The 20,982-nt window shown below is 42.7% G+C and overlaps 1 protein-coding gene across 4 annotated transcripts in view; it reads right to left on the reverse strand.

Moving 5' to 3' along the window:
• The window catches only part of EEPD1 (endonuclease/exonuclease/phosphatase family domain containing 1), a 77,788-nt gene that overhangs the window by 18,088 nt on the left and 38,718 nt on the right, over positions 1–20,982 (reverse strand). For all 4 annotated transcript variants that reach the window (XM_048950849.1, XM_048950848.1, XM_048950851.1 and 1 more), the window contains one exon: positions 8,749–8,800. In XM_048950849.1, the coding sequence (XP_048806806.1) occupies positions 8,749–8,800 (52 nt within the window). The remainder of the gene's footprint in view (positions 1–8,748; positions 8,801–20,982) is intronic.

A 20,982-nucleotide genomic window follows, 5' to 3' on the forward strand; every position in this document is an offset into this window, starting at 1 on the left:
CTTTGGTGCAGAGCAGCGAAATAACCGAGAGGCAACACAGTAACTTAAGTGCTGGGGGCACTGTTAAAGGTGGATACCTGATGCTCAACTGCATGCTGTCAAAATAGAGCATGAAACATCTTTCGGTCAGGCTGTCATTTAACAGGAAGCAATCATAATTTGTGCTTGGCAGAAATCTATGCTGCCTTTCTGCTACGAAGGAGAACATCCATACTGGCCAACTTGTGCACACGAGCAGTTTTGCAGGCTTTTAATTTCTCACGTTTCTGCTACAAGCTGAGCTTTTTCCTTGTGCTTCATGGGACAGAGTTATTTTGCAGAAGACTCTTCCTGAAGACCTATTTTCTTACTCTTAAGAACATTATTTTAAACATAATACCAGAATTAAGGCTCAAGTGCCTGTCAAGGATGGGCATAAAGCCTTGCAATTCCTTCCTGAAGCCTTTTCAAGTAAGTGTTTTTGTCTGCATAAGTAGGCAGTATAATCATTAACAGCATAATGGCATGCTAAGGGAGCTGATATGCTGTAAAGAAGAACAAAAAAGAAACCCTCATGATTACAAGGGTATCTTTTTCATCAAGCTGCTTTTACAGGAGAAGAGTGGTTGAGTTCAAGCACTTTCCCCATATTGTTATAAAGCAGTCTGCTCAACTGGTTGGCTCTGCTAAAATCATAGCCACAACACAGATGAATTATTTACTTATTACTATGCTGCCTGCTGTAAATGTTCAGTTGCTTATTCATTTTTTCCGTCTCATTATTTCCAAACAAAGACGACAAGTTTCATTTTGCCTCCACTTCAGCCTTCAGAAAAAAAGCACAGAGCATCTCTCAGGGAACACACGCATCTGCTTAGCGAGGTATTACTGAGATTATTAAAGCAATGAGGCAATAGATTTTTTTATTGTTTTTTAATATTACAAACATACTGCTACACAGAGTGCTTGAAGCAGTGACCAGAGCTCCAAGTCCTCCATGAGGTGTGCTACTGAATGCTTAGCCAGAGCACAGAGAAGCACTTCATGCTGTACCATACCCATGGCAGGGAGGCTGGAACCTAGATGAGCTTTAAGTCCCTTCCAACTCAAACCATTCTATGATCCTATGATCGTGGCTACCATTTTACAGAGCCACAGCTTGCACGGCAGATGTCTGGAGAGCTAACCTGTGCATTCATTTGAACTAGATATGAGGCAGCAGGCAACCAGCAGTCAGTATCTTTCTGAGAACTCTCTTTTATTTTTAGTCCCTGGGCCAATAGTTTTCTCGTGCAACTAGGAAGCTCCTATCAACTTCCACAGTGTAGTGCAAAACCATACCACTGGGACAGCAACCTCACTCACCCAGCACACACCACGACTACAAGAGCTGAACATCAACTTATCAGAACTCAGCCCTTCATATAGAAGGTAAATAAAAGTCTGCTATGAAACATGAGACCCAAGAGTGCTAAGAACCGGTTTCTTGTTCGCCAGTTAAAACCAAACAAATGAATCCAGTGAGCTATTTGCCATGATCTGAATCTGCTTACCTGCACACAGCCTTGAGCCAAAGGAGAAGTTATGGGAAGACATTGTGCCAACACAAAGAAAGAACACAAGGGAATGGGGCAATCAGACAGTTTTGAATGTTATTTATCAAGGAAAGCTGCACAAGCACACGATCCTGCTAGGTCCCAATCCACTACAATGGCAAAGTTTACTCATTTCTACAGATGCAAGTAAGATCTCTTTTCTTGAAGCTTCTGGGATATACAGAGAGGCAATGTTGGACTGTGCTGATATGCATCACGAGCAAGAATAAAGCAGTGTGTTAGGAGAACTGCTCTGACTGTGACAAAGGAACAGCTCTCATTACTGTGTCAGTTTGGTCACCTCCTCTATAAAGACCTCCATTTCACAGGGCATTTTACTTTCACATTTACTTCCAACTGTTATATTACCATCTTCCCTGGCTAGTTTACATCTTTGTTTAGAACAAACATTCTCTCTCATGATAAGAACCCAAAAACAAGGAAGAGAAGAGTAATATAATACGATTCAACCATTACCAGTCTCAAACGTTTATTCTTCCCTCAGGCATTGATTACACCACATTACAGGACACTGTGCCACCTTCTGTAAAGCTATTTGTATCTGTCTTGTATCCTATTCCATTATTTATTTCTTGGATATTTATTATTAGGAGCATCTCTTTCAGGCTGCTACCATTAGAACATCATTAGAACATCATCTCACCTTTCTTTTTTAAATCTCATACGCTTCTTCTTAAATCTTTTTCACCCTTCTAGTTCTTAATTTAAAGAGTCTGATTGGACACTCATTCCTCTCTGAAACAGCACATTCTTTATCTAAAGGTTTGTATGTCATAGATGGTCTTTTGTCTTCACCCTGCAGCACCCACCCCTCCCATAGAGGCCACACACTGTTCTCCAGTCCTGACCAAAGCTCTGCTAAAATAGATGCAATGAACTCTGGCTCCCCATAGAGAGCACACACATTACTTAATTCACATAAGCAGACAAAAAAAAAAAAGATTTAGGATGCCATTACAAAACTCTTGCTGCTGTGACAAACTACTAAACAGGGAAAAGAAACAGTCCTGTTCTATGAACTGGTTTTGTCTTCTGCCACCTTACAAAAAAAAGCAAGGAAAAAATGACAGATCAAGGACTCTTCATATTACTCTCAGACAAAACTTCAACACATTTGTAATCATACATTTTTCATCTCTCCTTGGTCTGGAAGCGTAAAGAATGATTTAACTGACGGATGAGATCAGCTTCTGTCTTGGGACCAAAGTAGATGCTTCACGAAAAAAAAGCCCATCTGGTATAAGGAGCAGTGTCCATATCACTAGCTGTCACAGACGCACAGCTATGCTTCCAGACAGAATAACAGAGCACCTCCTAAAGAAAGGCATTTGAGGAGCCACTGTGCCCTCCATGGCTCCCAGTAATGTGCATAGCAGTGCTTCGTAAGAAAAAAGATGGAAAACAACCAGAAAAAAAACATTCAATCAAGATAAGCCAGAGATACGAGTAGCACAGATCATGTGCTTCCCATGCTGCAGACCACGTGGATGGGATAACCTGGAAGAAGCCTCCCATACTGCAAGAAGTGGTGTCAACAATTCAACAGCAGAACACTGTGATTGGCCTGAATGCCATCAGGTATGTCACTTCCGAGTGAGAGCAAAGTTGATGTTCACATCCATATGATACACTTCAATTGCATTTCAACTTCTACACATTTCCCTTACACCCTTGTAAAGTCTGGGTTGAGCTCGTGGTTTCCCTAACAGTTACTGCGACAGAAACCATGGCCTTGTGCTCCAATCAACTGAAACCAGCTTAGTGGCACAGGTATATACTAGGTATTCTTACCTTTACCCGGAGGTTTCTGGATCTAGGGATGAGGTCTAAAAAAGATTGCACTGCTGAGCATTATCTGTGCACAGGTTGCAAGCAAGAGAAAGGAAAGAAAGACAACAGGAAGATGGCACAGCCCACATCTCCTTTTCTTGCTCTCTGAAAGCTAGACTGCTACTGTAGGGAACATCCTAGCATACTTAAGTTTCAAAGGGGTCAACGTCTTTCCGGAAGGGACAGTTCTGAGAACAGTAAATTCAACTGCTCTCCAGTGACTAATTCATTCACTGTCAATTACCTTATATTTTTAATCAGTAGTTCTAAAGCCAAGGAAGATTGCAAGAGGCTAGGACAAGCCCTCTCTCTCAGAGACTGCTGCAAGATGCTGCCCTCCAGAAGATTCAACAGTGGTGGCAATCACAGAATGGCCAGGGTTGGAAGGGACCTCAAGGATCATGAATCTCCAACCCCCTGCCACATGCAGGGCCATCAACCTACACATTTAATACCAGCCCAGGCTGCCCAGGGCCCCATCCAACCTGGCCTTGAACACCTCCAGGGATGGGGCATCCACAGCCTCTCTGGGCAGCTGTTCCAGCACCTCACCACTCTTTCTGTAAAGAATTTCCCCCTGACATCCAACCTAAATCTCCCCTCCCTCAACTTCAAACCATTTCCCCTTGTCCTGCAGTTATCTACCCTTTCAAAGAGTTGATTCCCCTCCCCTCTGTAGGCTCCCTTCAGGTACTGAAATGCTGCAATGAGGTCACCCCACAGCCTTCTTTTCTCCAGGCTGAACAAGCCCAGCTCCCTCAGCCTGTCCCCATAGGGGACAACACAGGATATTTTGGCTGCACAGGCAACAGCTACACTCCAAGTGGTTTAACCTGCAGATCTCAGACAGCAGTCACAGAACCTGCAGTGGGGATGGCCTGTGCTTCCCACAGGAATCATCAGTGGCAGCACCCAGGTTGGCCTGAAGGCGATGACTAAGGTTTGCTTGCAAGGGCAGCATTTAGGACATGAGCAGCCACTTAGCATCCTAACCAAGATGATGGGCCAGACACATGGCTCTGGTGATCAACTGCTTCATGTGAAGCCTACTATAGTGCAGCTACAACTAGTGAGTGAACACACAGCTTGTGCTTACCCACATACATGGAAAACAGGAGCTCTCTTCCAAACACTGCAACACTCCTACAGATAGCCTTTCCCACATAAACAACCTGCCTGGCTCTGAGAGGGATTTTATAAAGAACGGAGATTACAATGGGTTTAATCACGATTAAGCACTGATCTGGCTCAATCTACTCAAAAGCAGACAAAAGATAAATAAAAAACTTCCAGCAGATTCATTTCATACTGGAAATTCTGGAACCTCAATTGACGTCATACTTTTTATGTTCAGATAATATCTGGAGGAAACAGTACACTGGATCAAGAAAACAAAAGCAAATTTCTAGTTAAAATTCTCTGTGCGCCGTGTAGAAAGGCAAACACTACAGCAGGGATTGCACAGGGCAGCTCAGCATTTATGAGCTCATTTTTCACAGTAGCTGAAATTTCACTGTTAGCGTGATGCCACAGGAAAAGAAAGAAGCACCCCCTCCTGTCCTGATCTCTTGGGTTTTACCCTGTAAAAGTAGATAAAATTACTCACCCTGTTCAACACCTAAAGGCATTTCCCCTCAGACAAGACCCGCTTCTGATTGCTGGCAGGTAGCTACCTATCAGAATACTAAATTCTCTTAGTAAATAATGCCACCTCCTTGGTGTCACTTCAGTTGTGGCTCACTGACTCCTCAGGCATGGTATGAAAATTCTGCATGGCAGGGAGGCACTGTATGTAGTGAGCATCACCCACATACAGCCATCTACTCTTTCCTATGAGTGACAAAACATAGGAAATGGGATTCCCATTACAGGAGACAATTCCAGCTGTTGCCTGTGCAGCTGAGGAAAAAGTCAGAAAAAATAGCACAGATTCTAGCCTTTGCTTGCTTACATTTGCTAAGCTTCCATTTTCATTCAATGGAATAAAGATGCTCTCTTCAAGGAAAGAAATAACTTTTTTGTATGAGGAAGAAAAAATTATCTGGAGAAGCCTGATCAGTTTACTCATTTTATCATCCCAACTCTTTGTGTCCACACCAGCATTAGTGCCTTGTGGACAAACACATAATGTTTGGCCAAGAGATGGAAGAGATCTCTTCTATATTAAGTCATCTAGAAGCTATGTGGCCACATCTGGTGCCTAACTCATGTATCCTACACTTCATAGCTACAGGACCTCAACACCAGGTAAAGAACTTTCAACCCCTTTTTATCTGTGACTTCCAAAGCTTCACCAGTGAAGGTGAAAATCCCCAAACAGAGAATGTAAGCCTATTGGTAATTAATTTCTCTTCTTTCTTTTGTTTCACTGACCTCTTGGACCAAGCTCCCAAAACAGAAATTTGCAATCAGTGGCACAGAGTTTGACATGAAACTTGCAGCTTGGAAACCTATCAACTTCAACGTTATCCCTGAAAAAAATGACAGTTCTCACCCCAATTCCTATCTTGCATAAGCCTGCCCAGCGTATCTCTAAATCACTTCTCACAGCAAGCAGAACAATTGTCATTCTGTAAATGAATTCCACGCTTCTAAAAAGTGCTGAGCAGACGGAATTACACAACTTGTGCTTACTGGGTGGGAAATTGGCAAACTGCTTGATCTTTGGAGTAAATGGTCCCTTCTCATTTCAAGTAACAGCAGATGTACTTATTTACTAATATACAATTAGGAACATAATGGCTTACCATTACTTGATCCCAAAAGAAAGCTTACCTTATAAAATGCTACCAGTGGTTTACTAAATAGAAAGCTGTTGTACAGATTATTTAACTTTCCACAGTAACTCAACTCTCAAGGCAGAGAGACGAACTCAAGAACCAGAGTTAATGCCTGGAGGGCTGCTGGAGGAAACTTTTGACAGAATACAAGGATATTTTTAGCTCTGTATTTTAGCTAAACAGTAAGTTTCACAGAGATACAGCCAGATGCAAATGAACTACTTACAGGTGACTGAAACACAAAATCACAGCAAATGTCAAGGATAACACCCACACCCAAATTTAATTGCATGCAGGTACTGATCCAAGGCTGACTGCAGCTAATGGGAGCATTGCTACCCATTTCAGTTTAGTCTCCTGCTCTACACACACTGAAGTGTTGCTTTTACTGGAAGAAATACTGCAGAGGTTTCTGCTCACCCTGAGCCTGTATTGCAGACCACAGGAAGTCTGCTGGTCTATCCCAGACTAAAAGATGAAGTATGTGCACACAAAATATGCAGAAGAATGGAGAAGTCCAACCCAAAAGCACCATCACTACTTCCTTCTAAAGATGCAGGCTGGAGGAACAGCAAACACAAATTTAAGTATCTCTGCTAAGCAAAGGTGAGCTAATTTACTACAGCTGAGAATGTGGCCCCCAGATTATTATCAGCAGTGCCTTTAAGAGAAAACACAAAGTTACTAACAAAACAAAGAAAAAAGTATTCTGAAGACAACTCTTCCTATGTGTCTGCTGGCATAAAGCACCAATGACTGCAGCTGTTTTTGCATACTTGTTGCATTAGGAAATGCAAAACGGATTTAAATACTGTAACAGAAACCAGTGTGAAATGTCACCTGGCTAGGTGCCTCACTCTGGTTATTATCTAAAAAGAAAGATGCAGAGCTGTGCTCCTGGCAGAGGAAATGAAGCTCCTTATAGGATGAGGCACGTCTGCACACCTGGGTACCTAAAATACTTCTCTCTGCAGCCTGGATGGCCTCACACCCTTGTGGGAAGGAGACTGTCACAGAGGCAAGCTACCACCTGGCATCCTGCCACCTGCATTCATGTCTGCCCTGGGCAAAAGTCTGTGGCCGTTCTGCAGCAGAGGAATGCCAACATGTCAGCAACACCATCCTGTGACAGCCAGGGTGAGCTGGGTTAGCAAGTACACACGCTTGCCACGCCATGTGGGTACCTGCTGGGACGGCCTGAGGGACTGTGGCCAAAACAAACACAATCCCTATTTCCACCCAGAACTTCCTCCAAGTAGAGATGACTCTTTTATTCTCATGTGACCTGGCTGTTTCGCAGAGATCATCGATTATTTTCCTGTTTAATTAATGGGCTGCTGTGGTACTTACAGGTGCCAGCAGCACTCCACAGAGACAAAGGCCTGATGAGCAGCACCAGGGGTAAGACAAGCTGGTTCAGAGCCAGGGCCTATAATTATACCCTATCACCACTTCTGTCTTCGCAACTCTCAATGTAAATGCAAAAATTACTGGAAGACTTTTGGCCAAATTTCCACCGACAAACATCAGGGTTTTGAGAATTTAACAAGTTATCTTTTTGCATAACACAAAGCTTCTCATGGTGGGATCACTCTCAGTAGGCAAGGTGGGAAAAACACGTAAAAATAATAAAATATGTAAGACTATATATACTGGGAAAACAACATAGATCACTGTAGCCAAGGAAATAATGACACACTAGAAATTGTGGTGCAATAATTTTAGGTTATTATGTCCACAGCTAACTTACAGAAATCTTCCCATGAAAAAAGAAACCAGCTGAAAATCAATCTTGTAATGAATACTAAAATATTATTTGATAATATTCTGCATTCCTGCAATATCATGCAGATATATGATTTACAAATATAAAACTCAGCATGCATTCTCAAGCCTGAACCTGCAAGAGCAAGGAATCTTGTTCTAGCCTACTTTTAGCCTCCTGTATTTAACAAATAAAGACAACTGAATTTCTTTAGACTTACATAATTCCATAGTGTTGTTTTCCAGAGGGGTAAACTGGGCTTTTAAATTCTTTAAACTCGGCAATGTATAAAAGCAGATGTCAAATATTCAGAGCTCAATTTAGAAAGATCCTTTTTCTGTTGCAGAGTTTTTCTGAAGAGCTTCCTGCACAGCTTCAAATAATGGCAAAAAGAGCAATTCCCACCAGGTCATTTGTTCTGGCTAAGCCTTGTTTTTGGAGGCCTTGGGCCAAGGGGAGGTGAACGTCTGACGAAAGGTGAGAAATATACTGGGTGTGAGATGCCAGAGAAGCTGACTACTGCACACAATGACAGTTTGGTAATATTATCCTGTTTTGCAAGAGGAGTGGCTGTAAACCTTCCAAGATTATTTTAAAAACACCAAAACCAGACAACTCGGACAAAGTGTTGCCCCCTCAACTACATGTGCTATGGAGGTCGAAAGAGGTCCTGTTTTATGCCACATGATTTTCCACAGTGTTGAGAAATCCTACCAACACAGAGTGCTTTAAGAGCTCCAAGCTATTACTACTGTTGTACTAAACACATTTTAAATACCTTTTCCAGTGCTTCTCTATCAAGCAGCTCCTGCACAGCCAAAAGCTTGATACTGTAAGAAAAAAAACAAACAGAAAAGAGAGTGAATCACTCCATTGCAAGCATTACAGAAACACAAGTAACAGCAGAACTGAACTTCTCCTTTCAGTTTCACACTTGGAAGAAGCTTATAGAAGTATAGATGAAAGAGCACTCAGGATATAATAAAACAAAGGAACAGAGAAACAGTGTTACTTTGATTTAGCTGTCCCAAAGAGATTTTCTGGTTTCTGCCTTACGTGCACATCTGAATCTGATTCACAAAGAAACTGCACTGATCATTACACTTTCAATACCCTAAGTTAACACTGAAGGACCTTCTGAACAGGAAACACAGGGAAAGAGTATAAACATTTCTATCATTTTTCATCAACTCAGTTCTTCAGTATCAACAACTTCCATGACTTCAGCAATAGCCATTCCCAGGGATTTACAGTATTACAAATGAGATACAGTAACAAAGAGAACCCTCAAGAAATCTGAGGGAGATAGGAGGAAAACATGCATAAGTGTTTGAAATTGGGCTAATAGAGACTGATCAATAATGGTTCCAGCAAGGCCACTTGCTAAGCAAACCGAACTTCCTCACCTACTGAATCTTTCCTAAGTCTGCCTCTAGAGGCTAAAACCTGTTCACTGAACTGCGTTTAACAAGTTGTCCCAGCAGGATTTTGCCCTGTAAGACCAGTTACTCAGATAAAATCACTGCTAAACCAAGGTATGTAAGAGAACCTTGTACCACATCTACACTTTCATTGTCAGTTTAATGAGTAACTGTAAATTACCTGTTCTTCATCAAGATCAGTTACTTGTATGTGTCCCCACTTACTGCAAAAGCCCAATCTTGCCCAGACTAAGGCATTTCAGGAAGAACTCGCTGCATCCCCACCAAGCTGAAGGGCCTCCAAGATGGAGAGGAACCTGAAAGCAGATGAAACTCTACAGATGTTCAGACCACTACCAGTCACATCTAACTAAAATCAAGAGCATGCCTGGGGCAGGGCCTAGTGTCAATTCCCCATTCTTTTTAAGTCACTGCGTTCCACGCTGAACTCATCCTTCAGTTTTTTCCGGTACAAAACAACGGTGATTTTTCCACAGTTGGAGCCCAACAGATGCACAATTTAGGTAACGACTTAGTGACCCTACCCAGCCTCAAAAACACTTGCTCAGCGCAGTCCTTGCAGTCCCAAGGAAAACTTCCTTTACTCGGGGTTACACAAACCTTTGTGTTGCAGTGGAAGAGTCAAATTATGCACATAAACATTGTTTAAATTACTCTCATGACTCGAGGCCGTCACAGCAAAGAGCCACTACAGCAAAAAGCTCACATTCAATAGAGGGTGCAGAGCTGTTGTAGCAGTCTGCCAAAGGACATAATCTGCCATGCACTACTACAAGAAGTTTTATCAGGCTTTCTGAACCTCAGAGCAATGTTGCATAATTCTGGAAAATCCACCAGTGTCCTATACATTATTTATGTATGTCCATCCTGTAACAGCAGCCAGCAAAACTTTAGTGATGCCCTTCTATTGTACCACAATGCTTTCCATTACAAGTATTCACAGCCTAAAATCCCCAACGCAAATGTCTTTTCACTTTAATGTATTTCCAGTTTTCAGACATCTTCAAAAGCATCACAAAAAGCCTACATCCAGAGAATTATACAATAGTCCCAGACCATCAATTTCCAGCCTCCAGAGCCTATTACTACCAAGACAGAGAAGACTGGAGATGTTTCAGAAATGGCTGTGGATGCCCCATCCCTGGAGGTGTTCAAGGCCAGGTTGTGGCCCTGAGCAGCCTGGTCTAGAATTAAATGTGCAGGTTGGCGGCCCTGCCTGTGGAAGGGGGGTTGGAGATTCATGATCCTCGAGGTCCCTTCCAACCCTGGCCATTCTATGATTCTATGAAAAGGGAGATAATCAGAAAGAAAAGGTATTCTGCTGAACTACAGAAGCAACGAGAGACGGCATTTAAAAATACTGTAAGAACATGCACTGCCTTGAATCTTGCCCACACATCATGGATATCACTACTCTCCAAATAACACAGGTGGTATTGATATAGCCATGATCAAGGCCTGCCTCTGAATTCGGGGCTCACCTCTTAGTGTTGGGTGCCCAGCCTCTGGTGCAGTACATTTTGGAGAAGCACAGAGGGAGAAAGTCTAGCATACATGCATGGAGAATTCAGAGTGCTGACAGCCAGTGGGAGTTCTACAAAGACTGCTTCACATCCATGTGTACACAGTGAAAGCTAGCAATTTGTCACCCCCTTTCAAAAGCTGTACAAGGGCTTTGTAATTACGCAAATTACTTTTTTATTTTCCTTTTGAAGGCAGTCATTGCCCGACACTTCGAACGTTTGATCATTAAAGGAAAAATTCATCAACGTTGCTGTTGATGCCTCTAACAATTTACTGATCTGTTTCACAAACATTAATTGTGGACTACCTGACATTCAACAGCTGCACAAGAAAGACAAAGTAGACAGCCAAAATGCAAGTATACAAGTAGAGATAAACATCTCATTGCATAGTTCTACCCTCCCATTTACAGTGAAAAAGTCCCACAGAAATTCCTTAAGCCAGTGTGTTTTTATTTAAAACAATTTACACCAAGTTACAGAAAAGCAAGTAATAAAATAAGAAGCATGAATCCTTTTCACTTTATCTCATCTTATTTACAGGGATGCTGTCTTGCTTGGAGGTGAAGAGCTCCCCTCTAAACATTCACGTCCTGCAGAGATGCAGCAAAAGTGAATTCTAAGCCGCTGCAAGATTTGCAACAACAGTTTTGACAGCTCGTGTTCGACTCTCACTAAGGAAGGACTTTCATCTCCTGTTCTAAACTTATAGAGATCAATGTTTTTTAAGTATCTTCTGAAATCTCCTTGTTGTTTTCCACTCAGGTGACATACACCCTTCATATATCACACAAGAAGCTTCTTTCCTTGGAGCACTGTCACTGAACCACTGTCTGGAAAATTGTGCTTGATAGCCAGTTATTTACTGCTATCTCTTACAGCAACTCCAAGTAATGTTTCTACGTGCTGCTTTCTGCAAGGTCAGCTTAGACATGCAGCTTCTTCCAAAGATGCTGCACTGGGGGTTTCATGCTTGGAGAAAAAGAAAAAAAAATCAAGCTGTTTATTTAGGCACTCCAGCAATCCCACAATACTGGAAGCAGCACATACCCACATGCGCTGTTTGTAGCTTACATGCCTGTTAAGGATTTCAGAGCAGAAGGGAACATCGCTGCTTGGCAACTGGGGGACAGTTCTGATGTAGCAGAAAGGCAAAGCCAGTTACTAGAAGATCACACTGCTTCCAAGCTCTTGCTGTCTGTTCAATGCTGCCTTTATGTGCTCTGTTCACGTACCCTGTGGTCTTTTTCATCCTCAACCTCAGTAAGTGAACACTAACTCATGAGAAAAGCTGAAGAAAAATGAGTTCTCTAAAAAAAACCTTTTGCTTACCAGAGCACCTGCTCTAATCCACCAGCCTTCAAGTACACTAGTAATAGATCCACACTGCAAGTAACTGTACTGACATGACGAAAGCGGCCCTGGCTGTATCTGAAACTATTCTAAAAGTACTTCCTGACTCCATTGCTCTGTGATCTGTTCAAACAAAACTACTCTAAAAAACTACTAATTTAATATCCTTGCACCTTGACCATACTCAAAACACTTGAAAGCATGCAGTGATCAGAACGAAGAACTTTCCTACAGCAGTAAAAACACACAAACGTGATGTGATGTCAAGGAAACACGTGACTTTTTCTTTTTTTGGCTGAGGGTGATGCATGGCATTCCCTCTCTAAGGGAATTCCTTTGAGTTTCCAGAAGATTAGTCACGGTGCTGAGTGAATGCCTATAGCTACACAACATTTCTGCTCCTCTGGGCAGTGTTGCAATCCTTTCCTGAAAGTATTCTGGTTATTAAGAAGTAGGACTGGGCTCCTCTCCTGAATCCCATCTATCCTATGCAGGAATAATTAAGGCTTTTTCCACTACCACAGACCTGCTGATACATTCCTTGCTGGCTGGGGCATTCCTGCTCACCACAAGCCATCATCGCATCTTTGCACCACACTTCACGTCCCTGCTTGAATTGCCACTGCATACAAGCTGCCTTTGCTCTTGCAAAAGGGAAAGTCAGGGCCTTCCTAAGAACCACCCCCTGGCTCTGCTGGCTGCCTCCTGCTTGTGGTCCCTTACAGTACACAGTGCAGGGCAAGTAATGATCTTCTCTGGGCCTTTCTACTTTCAATAGGAGCCTGTACACCAAGCTGGGCTTCTCATCTGTCAGCAGTGTGAACCAAGAAGCAATCTCACTTCACTTTGCAAGGTTACAAGTCTTTGCTCAGGGCTTGAGGTTTTTCCAAAAACTCCATGCTTTCTATTAGCCCATAAGCCTGACTAAAGTTAACAACATCAAAAAAAGCTGTTTAACTTCTCTTTGTTTTCTGGACCCTTCCTCTGAGAATGGCTGTATCAAATCTCACTCCATCTAGAATCATAGAATGGCCTGGGTTGAAAAGCACCACAAAGATCATGTAGTTTCAGCCTTCACAGACATTATTATAAATAGCCTATGCAAAAGCTACTCATCCACAAACAATTATTTTAAGCATTAATAAATCATTCCCTCCTTCCTCCCTTCCATTCCATAAACTTCTTCCATCTGTTCTTAAGATCCCCTAACCATTTCTTGGTCCACAGTGAAGTTTTATGGTAGATTTACACATCCTTGAATAGATCTTTTAAACATCCAGAAGAGCTACTCACAACTGAAGTCTGATTGCAGCCCCATGTGGGGTAGAACAAGGCTCCCCCTAGATCATAGAACTGTCTGAGCTGGAAGGGACCCCTCAAAGTCATCTGTTCCAACTCTCCTGCAATGAAAAGGGACATCTACAGCTACATCAGGTCGCTCAGAGCTCCATCCAGTGTTGCCAGGGATGGGGTTTCCACCCCATCTCTGGGCAACGTGCTCCAATACTTCACTACCCTCACTGTAAAAAATGATGTGCATAAGTCAAAAAACAACACTGGAAAAGCATGACTCAGCTATGCTAACACTCCTGGATATCTTGGGGAAACCAACTACTGAGGCTCTCACCCCAAGGGTGATCATGGCAATGGGTTATGGAAGCGGCTCTTGCAACTACACGCTTACTGTGGAGGTTGGGAGATGGAATCACAGCCCACTGCAGCCAGGGCAACGTTAAGGACTGTGATTAACTACTTTTTTAGTTGTTTTAAATACAGCCAGAAGCTGAGGAACTGAACATGTGCTTCTTTGGCTTCTTTCATGCAGGGTGGAGAAAGCGAGCAGCCAAAAAGTGACACACAGAGAAAAACCAAGACCATGCTTCTCAGGCCAGGACTTTGGGCAGCCGCAGACCCCCAGCAGCAGCAAGACCAACATCCAGCACCGAGATGCCTCAGGGCACACAGATGAGCACCAGCTCCAGCTCTGGCCATGGGCAGCAAGCTGTGCCACTGCCTGCTGCTGACCACACAGTGACCTGGCAGGCAATGAGCTCAACATCATGCCTCCAGCTGTGGTGACAGAGGCCACATTAATGCACACATCATGAAGAACCCTCTCAATTTTTGCTGGCGTGTTCAATTTGCAAACTTCTCTTTTCCCTCACAAGTTCCAACAACTTAAAAGAAAAAAAAACAAGCCAACAGTAACAAGAAAAGTAGACAAAACAACAAAAGCAGCAGTAAGAGTAAAAGCAGACTTAATGACTTTCATCCTCATGAACTTCCTCCATCTACATGTATGAAGTTTGACAGGGAAATAAAATCAGTTTCTCCTTTTCTACTAAAACATCTGTGTCTTCTCAATCACTCCCTAAAAGGAGGGAAAACCCTGCCTGCTGCCAGGTCAAACATCTGCTGGGAGCTACCAGAGAGCTTGTGGAGAAAGCTTGACAGCCTTGGATGGAGGCACCATACCACAATGCTGGGAGAGCATGCCAGGTAATGACACAACAAAACAGCATGGAAGGGTCCCCAGGAAAAAAATACATCTGCAGTAAGCAGAAAGCTGGGTCAAACCTGGGAGCCATGTTTTCTTTTATATTTATATAGAAGAAAAATGTATACATATATATAGATACAAACATATACACATACACATACATATCTATTTAGGGGAGCTCTGCTGCAGTTTCCTGTCTTGGATGAAAGCAGCTGTTCCTCGATGTCTAGTCACCACTGATTTGCCTTCACACAGGTTTAAAAACAAAAAGCACATCAAGGCTCTGCAGCTGGGAACAGAACCAGGAGTAAATGGAAGGAACAGAGAAGTTGAAATCCATCAGGCAAATTCCCGGCATAATGCCAGGCGGACAAAAGCTGCTCCCTCGATGTTTGCATTCATGGATCCTATTACATTATGTGAGTGGCTGGAGTATTTGTTATGGAGAGAAAGGAAGCTGTAATGGAACTAAAAGGGGGAAAACATGAATTATGGATGCTCAGCATCAGAGGGCAAAATGGCAGCATTATCCAAGCTAACAGACTGTAGGCAACTGAAGTAGTTTACTACTTTTTTTTCCCCCCATTTCAGTGATTCCCTAGGTCCCATAGTGCTCTCTTAATTTTCTCTTGCATGCAGATCTCTCCCTGCCATGCTCTTTCCGCCACCTCCAGAGGTGGGGACATCATTTTGCAGGACCAATGGCCTTTATGCCAAAGGTCTGATATATGCTTAACTAATGCTCTGGCCTCAGCACTGCTACGCTGTTGCAATAGCGGAACAATGATTCATAAACCCTGCTCTGCAGATATTCCCAAAGCACGAGTGCACAACAGAAAGTAAAGCTGCAAGAACACCAAACTTCTCCCTAGCACCCTGGGAGGCAGTAAGGTATGGTCATGAAACAACCCAAACCACAACCAACACTAGCTGAGGTTGGCTGGGAGCTCTGGAGTCAATCTGCCCAAGCAGGGGCACCCACAGCAGGGTACTCAGGCTCACGTCCACGTGGCTTTTGGTGATCTTCAAGGAGACAGCAGCCTCTGTGCAGCCTGTGCTAGTGCTCTGGCACTAGCAAAGAAGTGCTTCCTCATGCTTAGATGGAAGCTTCCTGATGTTTAGATGGAAAATTGAGATGTGCTCATTTTCTTTACATCCTCTCAGGATCAGCCATTCCAAGCTTTCTCCAAAGGGACAAAATCTGGGCTGCTACAGACATTTCTTACGTCAGTAAGGAGAGTAGAGCAGGATCCATTAACACCAAGGCAGGATGGCTGGTTCACGGTCCAAACCACTGCAGAAGAGCTTGTGCTCCATTTTATAGCATTGCTGTTCCTGATGATAACAAATCAGTGGCAGAAAATACATGATTACTCTGCAATGTGCTGCTACAATAAAGATGAGATTTAGAGCAAAATTAAGAAGGGAGCTGCACAAAACTCCCAGATTCTCTGTGACTCTAAAGATACTAATTTCCATTAGAACACAATTCCTTTTCTCGTCCAGAAAAGGTACCTACAGTGTAGTGAGATGTTCAGCACAGCCCTCCTGTAAATTCTGGAGCTTTCTACTGTATAGAGGACTAAGAGCAGCAGAGAAGCATCCTCTTTACATTATCCCCCAGATATGGGATCATCTCACAGACATTATTTTTTTTTCAAGAAAGAGAGAAGGAGAATGGCTATCATTAATTTCCTCTAGTGAAAAATCTCCCTTTCTGAAGATTACCTCAAGCTTTTGAACTAGAGGAAGTTACAGGAGAATCCTTTTGGGTGCATGCACAATTACTCAACTTTTGCTCATTATGTTCACACATTTGCTATCCTATCTCAGTTCAGGGTACATCAGGCATCAGCCCGGAATGCACAGCACTTTCCGGAAACGCTTTGCTGAGTTGGATGCCATCCCACAGACTTTTCTCCTGCTGCTGACTTACCCTTTCCTGTACTTCTCCAACTGTGTCTCTGCAAGCTGGTGCAATGCCAAGACAGTGGCAGCAGTTACAAACGTTAAGTGTTGTGGAAAGGCTTCCGAGGTCCTCGGAAGGGGATGTTGGTTGTTAAGGGCTGAGATACATTGCATTCGACTGAACAGAAGCAAAACCGATTCCTGAGACGCTAAGGTTAATTGGACAAATGGCTCAAAAGGATCACTCTGTTCTAACTCATTATTTGTTGATTTTATTTTTTTTTAATTTAAGAAGAGATTTTAAAATCGATACGCAGCTGAAAATAATCCTCAAATTCCCAAATGCATGAGATCAAACCACAGAGGGCCTGAGACTGCCAGTAATTCAATGATTGTAGAGGAGCAGCCCAGTAAATAAAAAGCAGGCAAATCAAATGCACATATGAAATTATACAGAATTTAGCAACCTGTCTTCATGTATCTTCTAACAGGAATCAGGTGCAGACACTGGTAACCCAGCTTCACTTCCAAAATCATTCATAACTCAGGGTGGGCAATACAGAAGGCTTTTCCATCACCACTTCCACCTACTCCTTCACGCATTATTCCTGTGCCAAGGCCTTGACTACACCATAATTCAGGCAGCACAAGAGAACACTACTGTAAGTTAGAAACGCAATCTGATGACAGTCATATTTACTCAGAAAAAATACACAAGTTGTTTCAAACCACCTGAGAGCAAACAACAAAAAAACCCCAACGTACTATGAAAAGGAAGAGGGTGGATTTCATTTCATTTGTAGTGTGGTGAAATGCATTCTCCCTCTTCCATATCACATTTCTTAAAATATTCAGCTAAGAAAATAACATCAGCCTTCAAACTGATTTGTCTTATATCCAACAGACTTCACATTATGGAAAATGCTGTATATAATGTTCACAGGATTGATAATGTTCTCAGGATAATTACTGTGGTTTTTTTTTAATTTTCAAAGCAAGTCTGCTTCCCCATAATCCTGCAGGAAGACAGCAGCTTACAAAGAGCGTTGTGTTTGCAGCAACACTGATTTCCTCTGAGTCATTCAAACTGGACACGGGCAAGTTACTGAACTTGCATAGAATTATTCAAATCTGTCCAACAATGAAGGAGACCAAGATTTGAAAGAAAAAGTAGAAGCCCATAAAATCAAAGGTGACTTAGAGCTTCCAAATATAGGCATTATCTGATAATGTAAGTGGTGTCTGGCATTTGGCTCTTTTTCTGGCTCTTCTGAATCACTCCGTGTCTGGTAGGGCCTCCTTGTTCCAGAAATGGCACCTTTTCCAGCCCAATTCTGCTGGAAAAACTGACTAGTCCTTAATTAAATCACTTGAGCATGTCTGGGAGTGAGCATAATGCTACACTATCATCCTGCCACACACAACAAAGCTACAGATAAAACTCTGCGGGGCTGGGATGCAAATATTAACAGGCACTATATTTAAAGAATATGCCTTTGTGTCCCTGCAAAACAGAGTTAAACTTGGGAATCAATAAAATGTGACGTAAGATATGTTAAATATGTTAAAGCTCCTACTGTCTCCTTACACATGCTCAGAAACTTAATGCAATACCTTGTCATACATGCATATACTCATCCAAGAGATGCTTGCCATTTAAAAACCTTACTGGACCCAGGTCACCCTGCTAAACACGTGTCCCAGAGCAAGGCTGTAGTTTGGTGGTACATAACCAAGACTCAGTTGGTGGCATCTGAGTGCCAGTAACGTTTAGTCTGGCATTACATGAAGAGCGTTGAAGCTTCCTGGTTGAATCTGAATACAGAACTTTGAAGTCTCACTGTGAGGAGGGGAGAGAAGCACTAGAGAAATCAAGAGCAGTGCTTTGGTCAAGAATACTTTCCTTGGTACTTCCACCAGCCTTTTCACCAGCAGCTTTTGCTGTCTTAGAAATTCAAAGACATTTCCAGAAAAATGATAAAATAAAGTGTGCCGTTATGATAAGCAGAGAATAAAGAAGAAAAAAACCAAAACACCATACACAACAAAAGACAGAACATATGTCTTAAGGACTTCCCAATGCATGGCTAAAAGCCAGTGGAACTGAGTTACACAGCAGAGGTCAGGGAGCTCATGACACAAGGCTGGGGCTGCAGTGCCCTGCAGGAGCAAGGGACAGCCCTCCAGTGCCCACAAACCTTCCTCCACCCCTGCATTTTATCTCCATCTTCCTTCCAAAAATCTATATACTGCACTAGGATCCATTCTGGCTTCTTCAGTGATATTAAGGAAATGACCTGTAAGACTTGGGAATTAGTGATCATAAAGGAAAGCACTGACATAAACAGTAACAAGGAATTCCTATATATATATACATATACATATATAAAAATACATATATATGTATATGTGTGTGTGTGTATGTATTTATTTAGATTTGAACATGCTTACTGCAAGATTATCATGGCACTGTACTATTACCAGCACCCAGCAGATATTTAAAGCAGAAAATAAGTCCACAGTCCTGACCAGCAAGGTCTCATCCACAGCTCACATCAGGCATGACTAAGACAGATAACTGTCAATCTGATTCATACAAGCTCAAATCTGCCTCACAAAGCCCAGGCTAACACAGCCAAGAGCACAAAACTCAACACATCTGCATACACAAACACAGCCCTCGTGAGCTGCATGTACCTCCTCCATGTTTATCCACCTCAGTCAGCATCACATGTGCCATGTGTGTGCCAAAGAATAGAGAAAAGCTTTGTTAAGGTGACCAAAACCTTGCTACCCCTGGCAAATGAGTAGTTTTCAGTATAGATCTACCAGTTCACCTGACAAAACAACGCTCTTGTAGTCTTATCCTGTCAAAGCCCCCAGTGCAGGCCTACCCTTACAGTGCAATATTTCCACTTTGGTGGGGCTTAACGTGTCAGTCAGCACATCTATCCACGGCACAACAGACACAGATGGTGGCAGGATTGACTGCTAACAACTGGATTGTTCTCATTATAGTATCTAAGCCATATGGTGGAAAAAGTACGTGATAGACAAGACTTCCTCAAAACTGACACTTGACCAGTCCGCTTTGCTTTAAAAAAATTATATGAAACCAGAGTAATTTGGTACCCAAGCTTTGAAGCCATGTGAACTAGCATGCATCCTCCAAAAACCAAGGTCAACTACACATTTCCAAATGTGAGGAAATTGAAAACTGTGAAAAGAAGCAGGCCAGAGGGAGCAAAGGCAGAAAACCCCAGTCTTGCACAGGTGGTACTTCTCCATTTTGCAGCCTGTCACCTTCAGGCACACCACCAAAGGCAACTAAATCAGACAACTCACAAACGGAGCTGACATCAAATCATAAGGAATTTTGCTCCCACAGATTCTACACTTAGGTGACCAGAAATGCTAAGATTGGTGTTCAGAAAACAACTACCCGCCATTACTGAGGTTACACCTGCAGAAAGTACAAGTCAGGTAAGAAAAGCACCTGTCACAAAAGGCTGAGAAGCTAAAAGGCAAGAATTAAATACAAAACATCCTATCAGCTTTATATTGCAACAGAACGGGGAATGGAGCCCTGTTCAGGCATTTGAAGTCTCATCTACAGGCTCACCCAAATAGCAAACCAGACAGCCTATCAGTCCAGTTGTTTCTCCTTCAGTAATGACTCTGAAGAGTGATAGGGGCTACACACAGCTCATGCTTCAGGTTAGCCAAAAGCCACAACCTCACATAGCCTTTGCTCTGAGTATCTCAGGGACGTGGAAAGATTTTCATTTAAACCTCCAGGGGATGCTTCACATATCTGTAACTCTAATCCAGGAGATAATGTCATCCTTTGCCGGTTCTCAAAGTCAGGATAACTGGCAGACTCCACACTCTCACTGTCTTCCAAGCAGCATCTGCTCAGACTCGTGGCATGATTTTCCAGAACAGCTATACTAAGAAGGGACAGATTGCTCAAAATGAAAACATGAAAAAGTGCATAACAGAGCAAGCTATGGCCTATTTCACAGAGTACTACCATCCACTCTTTCTCTACTGCTGCTCAGAAAACTAGAAATTAAGCATGGTAAAGAGAAGAATCCTCCAGCAACCAAGTCCTGAATGTCTGTCTCCACGAGTAGCAGAGAATCACAAATAAGAAACACTGGTCAGAAAGGATCTTCTGAAGCAACAACTCCTTCAGCATCGTGACTATCACAGGGAAGTATCATGTCAGCTGTGGCTTCACCCAGCTGCATCCTGAGAACCTCCAAAAACATAAGACACCATGT

Source organism: Lagopus muta, chromosome 7 (genome assembly GCF_023343835.1).
Source record: "Lagopus muta isolate bLagMut1 chromosome 7, bLagMut1 primary, whole genome shotgun sequence".
Taxonomy (NCBI): Eukaryota; Metazoa; Chordata; class Aves; order Galliformes; family Phasianidae; genus Lagopus; species Lagopus muta.